Here is a 21,912-nt window from a genome sequence, read left to right on the forward strand (position 1 = left end):
ACCGTAAGGGCCAAAAAAAATAGGCATTTAAAATAAATTAAATTAAATAAAATAAAAACTTAATGGGTTTAGCCCAAAAAAATTAAGAATAGGGCCAAAAAAAGTTACAAATAGGGCCGAAAAACAAAATTTGAGGAGGGGCAAAAAACTTTACTCTTTTTTTTTTTTTTACATATAAATTTTTTTTTTCCTTATTTTTTTTGGGAGGGGGGGGGGGGGGGGGGGGGGGTGGGCGCATGGCCTACCATGGTCCCCCTCCCTCCGTCACCGCCCTTAAGTATATATCATCAATTTGGCTTTTTAGCCTCTAGATCAATTTTAAAGAGCGATACTCAACCCGAGAAACTACCAAAATGTGACAATTTATCTGATAAATTTGATTTGATTTTTTTTTTTTGGTCTATTTAGAAGGAATGTAGCCGCACGTGACTTTTTAGTCCTTAAACTCCAAAAAACTGTCCCAGGATAGCAAGTAAAGTGTTAAAGGAGAGGAGGGACAAAACTAAAAAAATAAAAATTTTGGGAGGGTCCATTTCATAAAATTAAGCACATAAAATTGAAAGGAAATTTTCAAATTTTAGAAGTGTGCAGTAATTTTATTTTAATTTATTATTTTTTTGGGGGGGGGGGGGGGGGGGGGTGGGGCTAGCACCCCAAGGGTAAGGTACTACGCCCCTTGACACACGTGACTTAATTTTCATTCAAATAGACAAAAAAAATTTAACAAATGAGCTAAATTGTCACATTTTGGTAGATTGTGGAGTTAGTGTCATTTTTTTAGAAGTTAGAGGCTTAAATGCTAAAGTTGTGATACTTTGAAGGAATAAAGCGTACTTTTCAAAAAAAAAAAAAAAAAAAAAAAAAAAAAAGATTAGCTTGATTTATTGTGTAAAAAAAAACTAAAGACATACATTCTACATCAAGGTACAACATTGAAAAAGTAAAGACATACGTACACTCAGCAAATAACAATATATGTTGCAATTCAAGAGTTTTATAAATTAACAAGTTGTTCATTTCCTAATTCTACCTTCACCGTTCAGAATTCAAACAACTAGAAACCAATGGAGTTTATATGCAACTTAACACAAAGACCTTGCTTTTCAACGCGTGGCACTACTGGGGCCTTGAACTTGAAGCACCGAAAGAGCGCCACTCTTTTCCTTAAGGTGCCGACGAGCTGCTTGTGTAAATTTCACTTTTGCATTAGAGATTGCTTGGGAATGCCTGGCAACTAGAATTTTCAAGTTATTGGCCGTTAAAGCAAAGGCTTCAACTTTTGTAAGGGTTTTTACAGTTTTGGTGGAAATTGGGAGGTCGGATAGTCCGGGTGAGGGAGAGTCATTGAACTGGCGCCACTCTAAAAGTTTTTCTCCGTAGAACTCACCTTTTTCAATACACTGAGCGCCTGAGACGGTTCCCTCGCCATTCTCACCATTACTGGTTTTGAAGCAACATACACTTCCTTGTGTGATGAAGAGCATCGCAGTAAGTGGTTCTCCCTCCCGAAGAATGTAGCTGTCCTCATTGTAGTACAATGGCTTGAGAGAATCGCAAATCAATTGCAACAGTTGGTCACCTTTTCCTTCAAGTGGTGGCACCTAACACAAACAAAAAAGGAGTAATGATCACAAGGGTAAAAAAGGAGAGGAGAGGAGAGAGGGGATACTTTCTTCAGCAGGGGCAAGCAGATATGACGCTTAATCTTCCTTTCAAGTTCTTTGGGAAGATAAGATAGTAGATTCTGAACATCAACATCCTTTTTTTCTTTCAGCATGTGTTGAACGATGGGCATGATCTCCTGTTTTATGCATTTAGAGAGCTGGTTTCTATCTATCCATAGATCTATTTCTCGTTCTTTAACTTTCATATTTTGTATGATTTCTTCTGACCTTTCAGTTGCTAACTGTCTATACGTCTGTTACAAGACAAGTTCACAACATCAAATTCTATCGATAATTACATTATCCTTAAATCTTAGCTAGGTTCATAAATAAGATATGACGAATTTAATCATTTAATCGATGTTATTACACTTAAATATATAGTTAACCCTTTTATACTTAATAATATTGATAGATGGAAAAATTATTAGCTATCAAAATTATTAATAAATAAATAAAAAAAATTTCTATAAATGTACAAAACTTGGACATAAAATTAAGTCTATAGGGAAATTTTCAACTCTCAATAACCTTTGACAAAACATAAGCAACACAAATTACATAATCTAAACTCCAAAAAAAAATAATAATAATAATTAAAACCCTGAATTTTGCACAAGTGAACAATGAAATTAATTATAGCTGTGGTACGTATAGTACTGTCTTCCTCAAACAATAATTTATCTTACTACAATCTTTGTAAAGAAAACTTTATCTATCTCTAAACATATATAGCGTATATATAGTATGGTGAAAGAAAAAGGAAGACAGGAGTGAAGAAAAGAATTTTATTCATCAAACCAAAAAAGTTTTGAATGGCCTATCAAAATATTTATTATGTGGCATCATCTAGACCATTAGATAAAACATTAAATACCGAGAGGATTCTGTTTGGCCTAAGGCCTTCCATGCGTCTTGAGATTGTCTACACCCCTCTTGTTTGATACATATATATGGTGCGTCCAAATAGTTAATAAAGACTAGTGTCAACTTTTGGTTGTCTTCTCCTGCTTTTTTTATTAAAAAAATAAAATAAAATCATTAACAAAAATAAAAGTTTATGCATGATTGGTACAAAAACTCTTCAAAGTTCCCTTTTAGAGGAAATCGTCCCGTGCATACATAACGAGTGCATGCATGCATGTTGTGTCCCTTCTACATGAATATATATAGAAACCATCTCTAATGTTGTACATAATTATATAATCAAGCACCCTAAAGCTTTAAAAAGATGTTGAGCACCAACCTGCACATTTCCAATGAAATACAGAAACAGCATCAAGGCAATGATTGAGACAGAAATTGCGAAGCAATTCTCCCAAAAATATGAACTTGTTTGAAGATTTTGACCAAAAGAACTGCAAATATTGGAGAAAATTTCATAGCAATATCAGAATCATATAATATGCTCAACATATAACAATAATAATAATATAAAAGGATTCACGTTGAAAGTGTTAGGAAATCTATCTTATTCCACATAACAGGTGAGATGCAAGAAATAAGAACCCAAAGACAACCAATCACAAAACACAGAGATTTACTTGGTTCACTACTAAGGACTACGTCTACAAAGTTTTAACGAGGTTTTACTATTTTCGAGAAAAACAATACAGGAGGTGTCAATAATACATTCATACAAAACCCTAGTCAGAATTGACTATAAATATAATCCTCAACTAGGTCAAAATACCAAAACAGTTTCAAACATCGGACCAGTTCGGGTGTAAGCGTCTATCGGCCCAAGCCTCCGCTCCATGGACTAAACCTTAGAAAAAATCTCATTTAAACCATAGGGCCTCCAACATCGGATCGGGTCGGGTGCAAATTAACCAGGTCAAATAGAATCAGCCAAGTTCCACATAGCCTAACAAAAAGTATAAGTAAAGACTACAGCTGAAATGTAGGGCTCAAGATAAGGAAACATAAACCAAGATCACAAACCAATGCCTTAGCTAGCTCTTTTCCATCCAACCTGATAAGGATAACTAACGAATTGAAGTAGCCTTTTTGCCACAGTTTGATGTATCAAAGTGTTATGTCTATCACTTTATAGGCCTTTAAAATGACTGGTAGTTGATGGGTTTTTTCTTATATATATAAGGAAAAAAAAAAAAAAACTATTGTTGAATAGCTCAATATAGAAAGCCAAAGAGTGTAACATGTCCAAACCTCAAATTTCGCAGGCCCCACCAGAAACAGTACGAGAGCTTTCGTGGAAAATCTTTAGATTCCAAATTACGAGATTGAAGGGCTACAAGGAATATTCCAAAATCAAAGCCAGTTGTGTTTGATGTTCCTAAATCAAAGCCCGTTGTGTTTGATGTTCCTAAATCCAAGCCGATTGTGTTTGGTGTTTCTATAGAGCACCAATTCTTTAAAAATTTGCGATCACTGAAATGGTGTTTGCAGTTAAAAGAAATTGAAGTACATTCAGCATGCTTTTCACAGGCGGTGTGCCAACAAGCTGTCTCTCGTTGGATTGAAAATAAGTACCAAAAGGCACCCAATACCTAAATATTTAAGAAAGAGAAGTCACATTATAAAGATCAGCAAATTCTGCAGGTATCCTACCAAAAAAGAAAATAGAACAACGAAAGATAGAGAGAGTTGTGTAGAAAGACAAAAGAAAGTAATGTATAATGAATGATTTTCCGAACTTGAATATAGAAATGCTCTGGGCTCAGATAAAAATTAATCCGACAGTTGTACAGGAAAAAATGAAATAAGCAATAAAAATTTATGATGACGTAAAATAAATATGAATATGATATATTGATAATCAAACTTACATGACTGGAAAGGATATAGAGAAAGAAATTGAATGCAGCTTTAACCCATACAATTCTAGCAAGTTTGCTGGCAGTCCTGCTGAGATTCACCCATGATATGTAGATTCGGATAACTCTTGGTACATATTGGAAGAAAACAACAGCGTTCAGCAACTTCCTTTTGACCAAAAATTTCGACTCTCTCATTTCTGAAAAAATAATTGGAAATATAACCTGGAGAAAACATACAACTCATCGTAAGATCTACTTAATTATATAGGCAATATTGTTTATTCAAACTAAGAGATCTTTTCCTGATCTTTTCCTGATATCTTTATATATATATCATGACATTACATCCTCCGATCCATGCTTTGGTATACCATGCATACAATAAAAACCCTGGTCGACTTCTAATATTTAAAGAAGATTATCGATGACTTCTAAAGACCAAAACTCTATTTTCTTATACAAGTTTATTTTAAGATATTTTTGGAAAAATTTCACTTATGTTCTCTGAAGTATAAACGATTTTGCAATCATAACCTCGAAATTTAAAAATTTGTAAGGTCAATATACCATGTTGCAGCCCTTTCTAATTTGACCATTTTTTGTTAAATGTGCAAAATGCCCTTTTTATAATAAAATAAAATAATTCAATAGTAGAAAAGTGTCCCTTACCTGTGGGAGTGGAAGAATAGCGAGAACGTCAATTACGAAGAGCCGCGAGAAGAAGTAGCGGTGTGCTATTTGCCAACGATCTCTAACCACCACAATTCGTCCAAGCTTACGAGAGTCCTCGTCGATGTAAGGACAAATAGATTGCAAAATTATATTCAAAACATAAATGAAATCCGTGACAAATCGTAAAGTATAAGCTGTGATCTTTAATCTTCTATCTGTCGACAGGCACTTGTTATCTCCATTGATGATAGGAATATAAAAGAACAAAGGGTCCATTGATACTGCAATCACACACGACACTGCAAACATCATATTCCACCAATGAGGCAGTGGCTCCTCTGGTTTAAGAATTCTTTCTATTTTTGTTCTCTTTCGTCCTGAATCATCTCCATCAGTTTTGGAAACTTGCATCTCCATATCCTCATCCCTGAATTCAATATAACAGACAAAGAATTAAGTTAATGATATATCTTTTTTACTTTCTCCGGCCTTTCAAATAATGGAAGTAATAGCGCCATAGCGGGACCATATGGAACTTGTTCTTATATTCTTCAATCTAGCTAGTTTCTTAGAATTTGACTGGCTTTCAGGGTCTCTAATTAATAATAAAAAAAAAAATTAATCTTTGAAAAATATTTTACATCAAAACTAACACAACCTCAACCTCATCTATTTTAATTTTATGTTCTATCTAAAGGCTTATAGTGGGATTGTTGTTTTTACAGTGGTTGTTGTTTTTACCGCAACGGACTCTTCACGGAATTTCTTTGCACTTTGTACCACTCTGTACGGCCCTGGAATAGGCCCAGCACCATTGCCTGTTGTTTGGTCCTTTTGGACTGGATCCAGAATTTGTTACTGTATTTATATTGCTTCTACCATTTGAGCTTTGTTGTTGGGGTGCCCTCCCCTTTTGTGTTTGTTTTAATCATGTAACCCTCTTTCTCTTGCTTGCTTAGAAAAAAATAAAAAATAAAAAATAAAATAATGTTATGAATGCATTCATGCATTAGGTGGATGACCATTTAGTTCCATCTCTTGGAATTCTACACATTCATGTCATCTTTTAGAATTCCTATAACATCCATGTAATAAATTGATTAACCCTTTTGTTTCATATTCCCCATTTCATATTCATTAACCTCCCATTATGATTTCATGCCTATAAAAGGGAGTATTGAGTTGTATGTAAAATACACAATAATAGAGAAGAATAATACATAGTTCCTGAAGAACTAGTTTCATATATTGCAATCTTTTATCTTGTCTTGTTATTTTCTTTAATTTTACAACACGTTATCAGCACGAAGCTCTAGCCAATTGTTGTGTTCTTTTGATCTTCAACATCAAAAGCTATCCGTGAGGTATTCTCAATTCATTAAATTTTTATTGTTTTATGATTCATGTGAGATTTATTATAAAGCTATCATAATACTTGCATATTATGATTCATGTGAGATTTATTATAAATTAGAATTTTATCATACTAATATTATGAATATGATGTCTTCTAATTTTATATGCCTGAAGCATATAAAAACTGAGTACCTTTCGGTAAAGGATCCCTTGACCTTGTGGAATAATTTAAGGGAGAGATACGAGCACCAGAAGATAGTTATCCTCCCAAAAGCTCGTTATGATTTGATGCACCTGAAGTTGCAAGATTTCAAGAGTGTCAGTGATTAACTCTGAACTCTTCAAAATCAGCCCACAATTAAAATTGTATGGAGAAAAAGTCACTGATATGGATATGTTAGAAAAAAACATATACCACATTTCATACCTCGAATGTGCTCCTGCAGTAGCAATATCGAGAGCGTAATTTCACAAGATATTCTGAACTGATATCTTGCATTCTAGTGACTGAGCAAAACAACGAGCTATTAATGAAAAATTATCAATCTCGTCCAACGGCTTCTACACCATTTCCTGAAGCAAATGGAACCTCATTTCATGGTAATAAAGGAAACCATGGTCGTGGATATAGACGTGGTAGAAGAAAAAAATTATAGAGGTCAAGGGGAACGTATTCATAATTTTTACAAAAGAAATGCTCCATACCACCAGAAGTGGAACCACATTGAGGCGAAATAAAATGAAAACAAAGGTTTACAGAATAAACCCACAAAGAACTATGAAGATAAATGTTACATGTGTGGTATGAAAAAGATATAGATCACGTACCTGTCGTACGCCTAAACATCTGGTAGACCTATATCAAACCTCCATAAAAGAAAAGGAGATTGAAATGAATTTTGCTAATCACAGTAATCCTGAAGATTCTCCAATTTTTCGTAATACTCTAAATGGAAAGGGTAACATTCATCTTAATGTTTCTGATTTCTTTGTAGACTCTAACACAAAAACTGATCTTTTCATTGGTGATAAATATGTCTATAACAATTAAAATGTTTTCATTGTGTCTTAATCACATTGAGTTTACATTGTTAAATTTAATTGTATTTTGTTATTTTCTTTTTGATTAATGAAATTTTAATATATATTTTGTTTATATATAGAGGTATGGGTTATATTGATGGAATGATTAATTTCAAGATGATTGGTGAAGATTTGTGTCTAGCAGACAGTTGTACAACGCACACAATTCTTAGAGATAAGAAATATTTTCAATACTTGATATTAAACAAAGCTAGTGTCAATACAATATCAGGTTCATCAAACCTAATCGAAGGCTCTGGAAGAGCGAATATTATATTGCCAAAAGGAACAAAATTTTGTATTGACGATGCTCTGTATTCTTCTAAATCTAGAAGAAATTTAATTAGTTTTAAGGATATTCGTCTAAATGGTTATCATGTTGAAACCACTAATGAAGGCAGTGACGAATATCTTTATATTACTTCAATAATTTCGGGCCAGAAGCTCATATTGGAAAAACTGCCTGCTTTCTCTTCCGGGTTGTATTATACAACAATAAGAACAATTGAATCACATGTTGTGATGCACCAGAAGTGCTCTAATCCAAAGATGTTTATGCTTTGGCATGATCGTCTTGGACATCCGGGAACAATTATGATGCGTCGAATAATTGAGAACTCTCATGGGCATCCCTTAAAGAACCAGAAGATTCTTTTACCAAGTGATTATCCTTGTGCTGCATGTTCTCAAGATAAACTTGTTATCAAACCATCCCCTTCTAAGATAATTGTTGAATCTCCATCATTTTTACAAAGGATTCAAGGGGATATATGTGGGCCGATTCACCCTCCATGTGAGCCATTTAGATATTTTATGGTTTTAATAGATGCATCATCTAGGTGGTCACACGTTTGCTTGCTTTCTACTCGTAATGTTGCATTTGCTAGACTTCTTTCTCAAATAATTAGATTACGAGCACAATTTCCTGATTATCCAATTCAATCTATTCGGATGGATAATGCGGGTGAATTTACATCTCAAGCATTTTATGACTATTGCATGTCAATTGGAATTAATGTTGAACATCCTGTTGCTCATACTCATACTCAAAATGGTTTAGCTGAATCGTTTATTAAACGACTTCAGTTAATTGCTCGACCTTTGCTTATGAAAACAAAATTACCTGTTTCTGCTTGGGGACATGCAATATTACATGCTGCATCATTAGTTCGGATCAGACCAACAGCTTACCAAAAATATTCCCCTGTGCAACTTGCATTTGGTCAACCACCAAATATTTTTCATTTTCGTATTTTTGGTTGTGCTGTATATGTTCCAATTGTGCCACCTCAACGCACTAAGATGGGACCTCAACGTAAACTTGGAATTTATGTTGGTTTTGATTCTCCTTCTATCATTAGATATCTTGAGCCTTTAACTGGTGATGTTTTTAAAGCACGTTTTGAAGATTGTCATTTTGATGAAAACATATTCCCATCACTAGGGAAAGAAAAGTCGTTGTCAGAAGCACGACAAGAAATCACTTGGAATAATTCGACGTTATCTCATTTTGATCCTCGTACAAATCAATGTGAACTAGAAGTTCAGAAGATCATTCATTTGCAGAGTATTGCAAATCAATTGCCAGATGCATTTACTGACAACAAGTAAATAATTAAGTCTCACATTCCAGCTGCTAATACTCCAGCGAAAATAGAAGTCCCTGTAGGACAATTAATTAATACAGCAGCAAATGAGTCTAAGGTGCACCTGAAGCGTGGAAGACCTATTGGTGCAAAGGATAAGATTCCCCGGAAGAGAAAAGCACAAGGAAATGAAATCGGCGCTCCTGAAGAGGCCTTACCCACAAAACAGGCAACGAAAATTGATCCATCCAAACTTTCTGTACAAAATTCTCCTGGAAAGGAATCTCCTGAAGAGGAATCTCTTGAAGAGGAATCTCCTGAAGAGTTACCTCCTGAAGAGGAACAGGTACCTGAAAATAATGAGATCTCAATAAATTATGTAAGTACAGGAGAAATATTGGATAGAAATAAAATTGTTGTCGACAACATATTTTCATTTAAAGTTGCATTTAACATTACCAGAAGTAATGATGATATTGAACCACAAACCGTCGAAGAATGTCGACGTAGAAATGATTGGCCAATGTGGAAGGAAGCAATTCAAGCAGAATTGAACTCACTAGCAAAACGTGAAGTATTTGGACCTGTAGTCCAAACACCTAAAGGTGTATCGCCTGTTGGATACAAGTGGGTATTTGTACGAAAACAAAATGAGAAAAATGAAATTGTGAGATACAAAGCAAGACTTGTTGCACAAGGTTTCCTGCAGAAACCTGGTATTGATTATGAAGAAACATATTCCCCTGTAGTGGATGCAATTACATTTAGATTTTTGATTAGCTTGGTAGTTACAGAAAGTTTGGATATGCGTTTAATGGATGTGGTTACAGCATATTTATATGGATCACTTGATAATGATATATACATGAAAATCCCTGAAGGATACAAAATGCCTGAAGCATATAATTCGAAATCCCGAAGTATTTATTCTATCAAGCTACAAAGATCTTTATATGGGTTAAAGCAATCCGGACGCATGTGGTACAATCGTCTTGGTGAATATCTATTGAAAGAAGGATTTGAGAATAATCCAATTTGTCCATGCGTTTTCATTAAGAAATCAGAATCCGGATTTGCTATCATTGCAGTTTATGTAGATGATTTAAATCTTGTTGGGACTCCAGAAGAGCTCATAAAAACTGCCACGTATTTAAAAAATGAGTTTGAGATGAAAGATCTTGGAAAGACAAAATTTTGCCTTGGTTTACAAATTGAACATTTTCCTAATGGAATTTTTGTTCATCAGTCAACATACACAGAAAAAGTCCTGAAGCACTTTTACATGGAGAAAGCTCATCCTTTGAGCACTCCAATGGTTGTTCGGTCACTTGATGTGAAAAAAGACCATTTTCGCCCTCGAGAAGATGACGAAGAAATTCTTGGTCCTGAAGTACCATATCTTAGTGCAATTGGTGCTCTGATGTATCTTGCAAATTGCACACGACCTGATATAGCATTTTCAGTTAATTTATTAGCAAGATACAGCTCTGCACCAACTCGAAGGCATTGGAATGGGGTCAAACATGTTCTACGTTATCTTCGTGGAACAGTTGACATGGGATTATTTTTTTCAAAAGGTTCAAATTCACAATTAGTTGGATATGCAGATGCGGGTTTTCTTTCTGATCCGCATAAAGGTAGATCTCAAACAGGATATCTATTTACAAGTGGAAGTACTGCTATTTCATGGAGATCTGTCAAGCAAACACTTGTTGCTACTTCTTCAAATTACTCAGAGATTATTGTAATTCATGAAGCAAGTCGGGAATGCATATAGCTAAGATCAGTAATTCAACACATTCGAGAAAAGTGCGGTTTATCCACAATCAGAGATAGCCCGACAATATTATATGAAGATAATGCTGCTTGTATCACACAGATTAGAGGAGGATATATTAAGGGTGATAGAACCAAACACATTTCACCAAAGTTCTTTTATACACATGAGCTCCAGAAGAGTGGTGATATTGATGTTAAACAGATACGATCAAGTGACAATTTGGCAGATTTATTTACCAAAGCATTACCAACTGCAACATTTAAGAAGTTGGTGAATAACATTGGAATGCGCCGACTGAAGGATCTTTCATCATAAACAATTGAAGCTCTTCATGCTAAAGAGGGGGAGTAAAATGATTATGCTGATTGTACTCTTTTTCCTTCGCTAAGGTTTTTCCTACTGGATTTTCCTTTGCAAGGTTTTAATGAGGCAATCCTAAAGCATACGAAGGCACACAAGAATATTGTACTCTTTTTCCTTCGCCACAGGTTTTTTCCCACTGGGTTTTCCTTGGCAAGGTTTTAACGAGGCATATTCTTAGTGTATGGTCATCCAAAGGGGAGTGTTATGAATGCATTCATGCATTAGGTGGATGACCATTTAGTTCCATCTCTTGGAATTCTACACATTCATGTCATCTTTTAGAATTCATATAACATCCATGTAATAAATTGATTAACCCTTTTGTTTCATATTCCCCATTTCATATTCATTAACCTCCCATTATGATTTCATGCCTATAAAAGGGAGTATTGAGTTGTATGTAAAATACACAATAATAGAGAAGAATAATACATAGTTCCTGAAGAACTAGTTTCATATATTGCAATCTTTTATCTTGTCTTGTTATTTTCTTTAATTTTACAACAAATAAAGGCTTATATGCCAGCACTTCAAGAAATTATTGTACTAAGATTTCTTGGTCTCGTTTTCTGCTTTTGTAGTTGGGCCTCCCAGCCCATCCACTTAACAAAACATAAAGAGAAGATGGGTTACAACATTTAAAGTTATACAACATTTTTCGTACTCTGTGTGTTTTAAATACCTTCTCACAATACACATCAACGGATATGACATGAGTATGATAAATCAGTGTAAAAAAATAGCATTATTTTTTACAAAATACTCATCTTGTTCAAGGATGGCATAGTGAGCTAAAGACTACACCTCACTCGTCAAACTATGCAACATGTCTGACCCTTATTTATTCTCAGCACCTAAAAAGCCATTTTGAGACAAGAATATGACCTTATATATTTTGCGGACAGAAATTTCTCCAAACCAATGTGGAGAAAATATCCTCCAACCCATTTAAAATAATGTCAAGTATCTATAAACATTTAAAACAAATATTAAATTCTTAAGGTCATTAATAGCAGTTTATTAACTTATACTAACGTTTTAAATGTTTATAGACACTTGAGGATATTTCCTCCATACTTGTTTGGAGGAAATTTATGTCCATATTTTATGGTTATGTTTTATTACATCTAATATTATTAGAAATGATATTTCATCATTTAAAAAATTTAGATTATGTGATGATAACATATACATATCATATCAATAAAGTTTATTTTGGACCTGTATTCATATATTTTTTTAATGGAAGTTTTCTCTTCAAAATAAAAATCATTTTACCATTTACATTAAAAATAAAAAATAAAATAAAATAAATAAAAAATAAAAATAAAAAGAAGAAGGAAAGAAAATGTTGATGATAAATATATATATAGTTAGGTCCCGTAAAGCAACAAAATATTTGAAAGATGCGGAAATATAGTGCCTTCCTGTCACACACAAAATCCTTTGAGTTTGAGAAATTTTTACAAAGATAATAATCATATCTATAAGGAAACGATCGAACGACCATATAAATAATATAGAACATAAGAAGAACAAGTAGAAGATGCTAGCTAACCTCGTCCCTTTCTTCAGCCGATGCCAACTATTCATAACTAAAGCTTATAAACGTACGATACAACGTCCTAACCCACCAACTGCTATTAGAACGACAACAGTATGCGTTTAGATTCCTGAAAAACTGCAAAACAGATTAGTCGAACACCACAGTTCGTATATTAATCAAAGTGCATCCTCGCAGGTAGAAACGTAATACTCTGCAGCATAAGATATGATGATAAATGAATCAGCAAATAGCAGTTAATTTGGACAAAGCAAAGAGTGGTTTATTTGTAGGATTTAAGAGTACTCTGCATCTGCAACTAATAAACAAGAGCATCTGTCGCGGTTGTAGATATTTATCCGTTATTTGTCAGTCAACCATCCGTGTGGGAGAGACACTTCTTCAAGTCTTTCTTTTAAGTTTTTTTCACAGCTGGCGTCCTTCAAGTCTTTCTTGGCAACTGATGAAAATTCAATATTCATTACAAAGTCAAGCAGCCAGAGAATGGTAGTGCAGAAAAAAATGGAACTTGGAAACTTCCCAGCAAAATAATATGATTAAGAAATATAAGAAAAGTAAGCGATATACTACATATTCCCTCCGGTCTTGTTCTACTTAACTGCCAAGGGTCCCCTTGATCAAAAAGATTCACCCATGAGCATCTCAGAAAGATTCACCCATGCAAAACTAAAATATTTAGTTTAAAATTTTAAATTTTTATTTTAGTTACTGTTTCCTCTATATACACACTAAGAGATTTTATATTTTATTTATTTTTTTATAGTTTTTTCTATTTTTTTTCTTAAAGAAAAATATATATATATATATATTGTTGATGTAGTGTGCTATATAGTGAATGAGATACACAAAAAATATTTTGATTATAAACTATTTAACCATTCTGTTGGATATACTCTGGCGACGACTTCACAGCTTCCTTCTCATTATATAACTCGTGCGACTGTGCGAGATTATGTGCTTGTTACGTGGCAAGAAAAGTCATCCTCCAAAAAAATCTTGCATAAGAAGTGACAAAACTCTTGAAAAAAGCATGACGTACATAAATTTAGCCAAAAAAAAAAAAAAAAAATCTGTTTATGAGGCTTTCCGCTCAAGTAATGTTAGGGATCATTTTTTTATCTTTTTTTTAGGAAAATTATATCAAAATCTCTTAGGTAAGCGCGCCAAAATTTTTGTCCCTAAATTTTTTTTTTTTTTACAATTTACTTCCTGAGTCAATCGAAATGCCAAGAAAATTTCTACCATCAAATTTTTTTAACTACCGTTAAATTGGTTGAAACACATCATTTTACCACGTCAGCATAATAATTTTTTATTAGTTTAATTTAAAAATTAAATAAAAATTTTTTAAAAAAATAGAAGGGGTGGCTTGGGTGGCCTGCAAGGCACCCCTAAACCCAAGGGGTGGCCCACCCCTTGGGTGGTTAGGGGTGGTCCAAGCCACCCCAAGGGTTGTTACGGGTGGCCCACAAGCCACCCCTAAACCCTAGGGCGTGGCCACCCTTGGGTGGTTAGGGGTGGTCCAAGCCACCCCAAGGGTTGTTACGGGTGGCCCACAAGCCACCCCTAAACCCTAGGGCGTAGCCACCCCTAAACCCTAGGGCGTGGCCACCCTTGGGTGGTTAGGGGTGGCTTGCGGGCCACCCCTGGGGTTTAGGGGTGGCCCGTAACCACCCATGGGGTGGCTCGCGCCTTCTATTTTTTTTTTAAATTTTAATTTTAATTTAATTTTTAAATTAAATTAATTAAAATTTATTATGCTGGCATGGTAAAATAGTGTGTTTAAATCAATCTAACGGCAGTTAAAAAAATTTGACAGTAAGGATTTTATTGGCATTTCGATTGACCCAAGGAGTAAATTGTAAAAAAAAAAAAAAAACTTAGGGACAAAAAAATTTTGGCGCGCTTACCCAAGGTGTTTTGATATAATTTTCCTTTTCTTTATCTTTTTAAAATTGATATGGCTTTTAAAATCATCATTAAATGTTAGATTTGAATTTTGATCCAATTTTAAAAGTCACATCAACTTTAAAAAGAAAATAGAAGAAAAAAAAAAAAAAAAAAAAAAAAAGATAGTCCATAGTATTACTCTACCCACTGACATCACTCCAGTGGTCTTTTTCTTTGACTTGTTTTGTGGTGCCCCATTGGTCCGTGGGATCAGGCAAGAATATGCTCGAAGATAAAACCTGACATTGCAATATATATATATATGGGTAGTTAAGTAAAAAAACCCAAAAAAAAAATAATTAAAATAATAAAATAATAAAAAAAAAACGAACTGATAAAGAATAAAGGAAAAAATATAAAATAGTTTACTTAATTTACAATTAACTCCTTATAATATTAAAATGAATTCAAAGTTGCCTGAAGAATGCCAAATAAACAATTAAGTCCTTACAGTCAAATTTCTTCCACTAATTTAACAAATTTTGTTAGTGTGAAATTTACTTAAATAGGACATGTATCACAATTTTATTGGCTCTAACATTTCATAATATCGAAATCTATTAAATTAGTAGACGAAATTTTGCTGGAGTGATTAAATTTTTTTTTTTTTAACATGCCTCAAAGACTTTTGAGTTTATTTTGATACTGCAATGAACTAATTACAAATTAAATAAACTATATTAGCTGATTTTACATTTTTTTAACAAAACTAAACCCAACATTGAGTATTGTTGAGATATGGATTATATCATTGGACTTAGCAACCCAAATATTCGGCCCCCTCCACATGGAGCTTAGGCTTAAGGACTGTTAATATAAAAGGTCCACTACATGAGACTAATCAGTTGGTTCTTAGCCCGCCGCGTGGTCCAATGGTTATCTTAAAGAGACACTCCCCCAAACCCAATGCATAAAGCCTAAGCCCTAAGATATTTACGTAGATCCATTCGTATCTCTCTTTATTCTTTGTTATTGATTTTTATCTCCCATTCTCCCCCATTAATTCTAGTCTAGAGATATCTTCTCCTTCCATTCTCTCACTCTCTCAACTCTCCTCTCCCTCTCTCCATGATATTTCCTCCTCCAATAACATGATACCTGCCTTGAGGTATTGACGCCATATATACACTGCACTGACAACCTTTCCAGACAACGTTGCAATGAACCAAGTAAGGATATACTGATCCTTTTTCTCCCAAATCACAAATTCAGGATTCAATGAGACAGAATCCTTCTCATCAGATTCTTAAATGAATTTGGATGGACAGGGCTCCGACCCATCAACAATACCCAACAGCCCATTTTTTCCTGAGTATGGGGAGAAATTGACACACCCGCACCAGATAATTGGCATCAGACTGAGTTTTGCTATTTTGTGAGTTGAGTGGTGCTCTGTTTTTGCTGGGGTGTTTGTTCACTGGTGTGCTTTTATAAATTCACTCATTCATCAAAAAACAAAAAATGTGAAATGTTTGGAGTAGAAAAAAGAAGAGAAGAAGCAGCACCAATGGTACTAAATTCAACGATTTGAGAATAAAATGCAGGAAAGAAAAAGAAATTTTGGGTGCGAATCTTTATGGCTCTGATACCATGAAACAAAGTGTTGCATGTGGAATTGATTTGGCCAGAATATATGAATACTCCTGTTGTGCTCTATTTCATTTATAGTTAGGCAGTAAAACTATACAAAGATAACTTCAAGTATTTGTGCAGCTAAACCGAATACAACTAGAACCAAAGAATAAATATGAATAAAGATAATAATAATACACAGCATATATATACAAATCAGTAAAAGAAAGATTTGCTATCGAGCTAACAGCTGGGACTAATCTTTTATGGATGCGAGCTTGAATATCTCTTCTATCTCTTCCATCATCAAATATCTCCCTGGTTGGTAGCCATATCGACAATATCTGAAACAGAGGAACTGTGAGCTTCTGAGTTTGAGTAGGAATGAAATAAATTGTCCGAGACATGTGGTTCAGGCCTAATCCTTAGATAACTTGCTATCTGTCCTCTAACACAGACGAAATTTCAATGTTCTTCATCCCCTCAACAAACTGGAGAGGCTTTTCATTAAAGCGCCGGAAAGCTGCTTGTACAGCAGAAACTGCTTCAGTACGCCTGGAAACTATAGTCCTCAAGTCGTTGGCCATTAGAGCAAAGGCTTCAACTTTTGTATGCGTTTTTGCAGTTTTGAGAGAGATTGGGAGGTCAGATAGGTTGGGTAAGGCGGGGGAATCCAACCCCCAATCAAGAAGTTCTTCTCCATAGAAATTACCTTTCTCAATGCACTTATTTCTTCTCTCACCATTAATGATGGTGAAGTTCCATATGATGCCTTGCGTTATGAAGAGCATCGCATCAAGTGGTTCTCCCTCCCTCACAATGTAGCTGTGCTGCTTGTAGTGCACTGGCTTCAGATAGTCGCAGATCAATTGCAAATGTTGGTCACTTTTTCCTACAAGTTGTGGCACCTAGCACAAACAAAAAAGGATAAATGAGAAAGGGTCAATTCAATTGGGAAATAATTACATGAAGGAAGCTTCTTAGGTTACTTTGTACCATTTGTCACAATTTAATTAGGAAAGTGCTAACTATGTCTATGTACGTTATTATTCCAAAATGATTATTTAATGTTACAATTGGAGCTTCTCAAGTAGAATCACTAATAAAACCTAGTAACATCTAGTAACGAGCAATTATGGAAGATCTAGAGCATGTTTGGAATTGCGTTTGAAAAATAGAGTTTTTAAGTTAAAAAACGTTTTTTGGCAAAAGCTTAAAAATGAAGCTTTTGCCAAAAGTGCGTTTTAGCCTTTTTTTTTTTTTTTTTTTGCTTTGTGGACTTTTAAAAGCGCTTTCAATTTTTTTTTACCAAACATGTACTTTTTTCTTCAAACGGATTTTTTGAGTATCAAACGCACTTTTAAACTCCTCAGATGTACACCCAAACAAACTACTAACATCCTTAATTGCAACTCTTTCACAATCCACTCAACTTATCAAAAAGGAAGAAAAAAGAAACTCCACTTATCAAAAAGGAAGAAGAAAGAAAGGTGTGGGGGGTGGGGAAGAAGAAAAGGGGACTCACTTTTTTAAGCATAGGTAAACAGATATAGCGCTTAATCTTCCTTGCAAGTTCACTAGGAAGATGAGAGAGCAGATTTTGTACATCAACTTCTTTCTTTTGTTCCAGCATGCGTTGAACATTAGGCATGATCTCCTTTTTCATACAACCAGGGAGCTTGTTCCTATCTATCCATAAATCTATTTCTCGCTCTTTAACTTTCATATTTTGTATAATTTCTTCTGACCTTTCAGTTGCCAACTGTCTATATGTCTGTTACATGACAAGTTCAATTCATCAAATTATATTGATAAATAGAATTTATCCTTAAATCTTATGTCGATAAAAAATAAAAATAAAAAATAACGAATTTAATCATTTAATCAATGTTCTAACACCTAAATATGTAATTTAGCTTCAAAGTTCAAAATTCCCTTTTGGCCTTCTATATGTAATTAATCTATAAACCGTCTCTAATGATGTACATAATTATATAATCAAGCGCCCTTAAGCTTAAAAAAGATGTTGAGCGCCTACCTGCACATTTCCAATGAAATACAAAAACAGCAGCAAAGCAAAGATTGAGACAAAAATTGCGAAGAAGTTTTCCCAGAAATATGAACTTGTTTGAAGGTTTTGACCAAAAGAACTGCAAAAATTGGATTGGAAAAAGTATAGTTTATAAGATGGCAATATCATAATAATATAATTTGCTCAAAGTATAAAAATAAATCTATAAGAATTTACGTTGAAAGTATAAGTAAAGACTAGAGCTGTATGTAGGCTAGCTAGGGCTCAAGATAAGGAAACAAAAACCAGCAAGATTACAAGTCTAAAGAATTATGGATCAGAAGAAGCTTCTATTTTCCTTTTTTTTTTCATTCATCCAAAAAAAAAAAAAAAAAAAAGAGCTTGTATTTCTAATGTCTAAATTGTACAATAAAATGATTTACTTATAGTTTAATTAATTAAACCAATGAAAAAAAAAAAAAAAAAAAAAAGTACACTCTTTGCATGGTTCAACAAATGCATGCGCAAGGACGTACAATAGTATGATATATTTACCGATAATAAGCATTCTGATCATTTAAAAAAAAAAAAACACTAATGTTGAATGACAAAGAGTGTAACATGTCCAAACCTCAAATTCCGTAAGCCCCACCAAAAACAATAGGCGAGCTTCTGTGGAAAATCCGTGGACTGCAAATTACCAGATTGAATGGCTCCAAGAAAAATTCCATAATCAAAGGCGCCCTTTGTGTTTGGTGTTTCTACGGAGCACTTATCATCTAAAAAAGCAAGATCTTTTAAAGGGTGATTACAGTTAAAAGAAATTGAAGTACATTTACTATGGTTTTTACAAGCCGTGTGCCAGCAAGCCATCTCTCGTTGCACTGAAAGAAAGTACCAATAGGCGCCTAGTACCTAAAGGGCCAGAAGTCACATAAACATCAGTAAATTTTGCGGATATCCTATAAAAAATACAAAAGAGAGAAAGATCAGTCGTGCAAATACAAATAATAATAATTATTATTATTATTATGTTGACATAAAATGAATATGATATTGATATTAATAATCAATACTACTTACATGACTGGAAAATATATAGAGAAAGAAGTTGAATGCAGCTTTAACCCATACTGTTCTAGCAAGTTTGCTGGCAATCCTGCTGTGATTCATCCATGATATGTAGACTCGGACAACTCTTGGTGTGTATTGGCAGAAAACAAGAGCGTTCAGCGACTTCCTTTTGTCAAAATAATTTGAATCTCTGATTTCTAAAAAAATAATTGGAAATAAAACCTGGACAAAACATAATCAATTAAAATGATTTGAATAATAATCCTCCTTGCGGTTAATTAAACTTGAAAGAACGTTAACAAAACAATTCAGAAGCATATAAAAGAAAAGTGTCGATTAATCCTCCCGGCCCTTACCTGTGGGAGAGGAAGAGTAGCGAGAATGTCAATTACAAAGTACCAGGAGAAGAAGTAGTGCTTTGCTATTTGTTGAGGATCTGTAACCACCTTAATTTGTCCAAGCTTACGACATTCCTTGTCGATGTAAGGACAAATAAATTGCAAAATTATGTTCAAAACATAAATGAAATCCGTGACAGATCGCAAAGTAATGGCTACGATCTTCAATCTTTTATCCAACAACAAGCACTTCTTATGTTCGTTGATGAAAAGAACGTAAAAGAACAAAGGGTCCACTGATACTGCAATTACACACGACACTGCAATCATCATGTTCCACCGTCGCAGCAGCTGCCCCTCTGGGTCAAGAATTGTTTTGATTCTTCTTCTCTTTTGTCCTGAATCATCTCCATCAATTTCGGAGACTTGCCCCCCCTCCATATCCTGATCCCTGAACGTACGTACACAACATAACAAGCAAAGAATCAGGTTAATGATATTTATCGTTTTACTTTTGATCCCTTCAACTGAGGAACCATAATGATACCTTCAATCTAGTTAATTGCATGCTTAGAATTTGCCTGGCTTAATTAAAGCCATGCTGCAAGTGTGTGTGTGTGTTTTTTTTTATGTAAAATATTTTTCATATTTCAATGTGTAGTGCAATCAAAATCTATAACAACTGAGACACCCAACCACCATCACCTTCAATTAATTTTCAATGTAAAATAATTATTTTCCATATGAATCAAACGTTAGAAAAAATTTATAATCATTTTTAATATCTAAATCGATTAATAAAAATTATTTTTTTAAAAAAAAAAATCGTATATTTCAATAAAAAATATTTTACATTGACACAAACACAACCTCATGGTCCTCATCTATTTGTACGTTCTACCTGAAGGCTTATAATTAATAAGATTTATTGGTCTCGTTTTCTGCTTTTGTAGTTGGGCCTAGCCCATCCAAGCATACACTGAACAAAACATAAAAACACATCGACCCTTAAAAAGCCTCTTTTTTTTTTTTTAAACATATCCACACAAAAAGAGGAAAGATGATGCAAAGTAATCCGCTTCATGAGGCGTGATTCCCATGAAGTGTTATTTAAAAATTTTGGTTAATATAACAATGTATTCACTATATAACAACTTGCTGTAAAATTTAGTAAGTAATGTTATTTAATAGACTATTATATAATTGCAATACAACTTGATGACGTGGTAGTCAGGATCAACCCTTAAATCATCACTAATAAAAAAAACAAAAATAAATGACTAACTAACAACAGACCATATTACACAAATTTAAATTGATCATAAAATAAATCATTTCTATTTAAGATAAAATGGATAAGATCGTAATCATGGGACAACAACTTGTCGAACACGTACATTAGCCGATCAAGGGAAGGGGAACTGGGGAATTACGCAAGTACTCTTCGCAAGATGAAAGAAAGAATGACTTATTTTTAACAGCGTTTAAGAGATTGGTTCAAAATTGGGCTACCTTATTAAAGCCTTAAGCACCAAAATAAGTTATTAAAACAAAATAATAATAATGAAGGATGCTAGTTATTCTCATATTTACAATGATAATAATCATATCTATAAGCAATTAATTTTTTTTTTTTTTTCTTTCTGTAAAGACCATATAGATATATAAGTTAGAACATATAAAAGAAGAAGAAGAAGATGAAGATGCTAACCTCATCCAGTTGTCTTGCGCATGCCGATGCCCACGGGAACTCATAACTCAAGCCTATAATTAACGATACAATTAACGTCCGCACCCACGACCACGAGCTACAATTACAACGACAAAAGTATGAGTTTAGAATATTCCTTAAAAACTGGAAAACAGATTAGATAAACACCACTTTCCATATATATATATATATATATATATATATATATATATATATATATATATATATTAATCTAAGTGCAACCTCAGAAAAAGCAAAATTTAAGTGCAATCCCTCGGATTGTGCACCATATGATTTCTTTCAGGGAAGAAACGTAAGACTCTGCACCTTATGAGCTATATATATATATATATATATCATACTCAATGCAAATACTCAGACCAAGAAAACATTAATGATTGGCAT

At 33.8% G+C, this 21,912-nt stretch overlaps 2 protein-coding genes across 2 annotated transcripts; both read right to left on the bottom strand.

Annotated features, from left to right (window-relative positions):
• Nucleotides 1-958: 958 nt before the first annotated feature.
• LOC132162696 (cyclic nucleotide-gated ion channel 1) lies at nt 959-13,105 on the bottom strand. Its single transcript, XM_088513563.1, has 7 exons — nt 12,846-13,105; nt 5,117-5,546; nt 4,457-4,669; nt 3,837-4,177; nt 2,911-3,022; nt 1,670-1,918; nt 959-1,601 (listed from the first exon to the last, which is right to left on the bottom strand). Exons 1-7 carry the CDS (start codon nt 12,878-12,880, stop codon nt 1,104-1,106), a joined length of 1,878 nt encoding a protein of 625 aa, XP_088369689.1. The 5' UTR covers nt 12,881-13,105; the 3' UTR covers nt 959-1,103.
• Nucleotides 13,106-16,512: 3,407 nt separating this feature from the next.
• LOC132168087 (cyclic nucleotide-gated ion channel 1-like) lies at nt 16,513-21,571 on the bottom strand. Its single transcript, XM_059579158.2, has 7 exons — nt 21,508-21,571; nt 19,815-20,247; nt 19,468-19,680; nt 19,016-19,299; nt 18,412-18,523; nt 17,899-18,147; nt 16,513-17,281 (listed from the first exon to the last, which is right to left on the bottom strand). The coding sequence occupies exons 1-7, from the start codon at nt 21,549-21,551 to the stop codon at nt 16,811-16,813; spliced, it is 1,806 nt and encodes a 601-aa protein (XP_059435141.2). The 5' UTR covers nt 21,552-21,571; the 3' UTR covers nt 16,513-16,810.
• Between the last annotated feature and the right edge of the window lie 341 nt (nt 21,572-21,912).

Source organism: Corylus avellana, chromosome 2 (assembly GCF_965113065.1).
Source record: "Corylus avellana chromosome 2, dhCorAvel1.hap1.2, whole genome shotgun sequence".
Taxonomy (NCBI): Eukaryota; Viridiplantae; Streptophyta; class Magnoliopsida; order Fagales; family Betulaceae; genus Corylus; species Corylus avellana.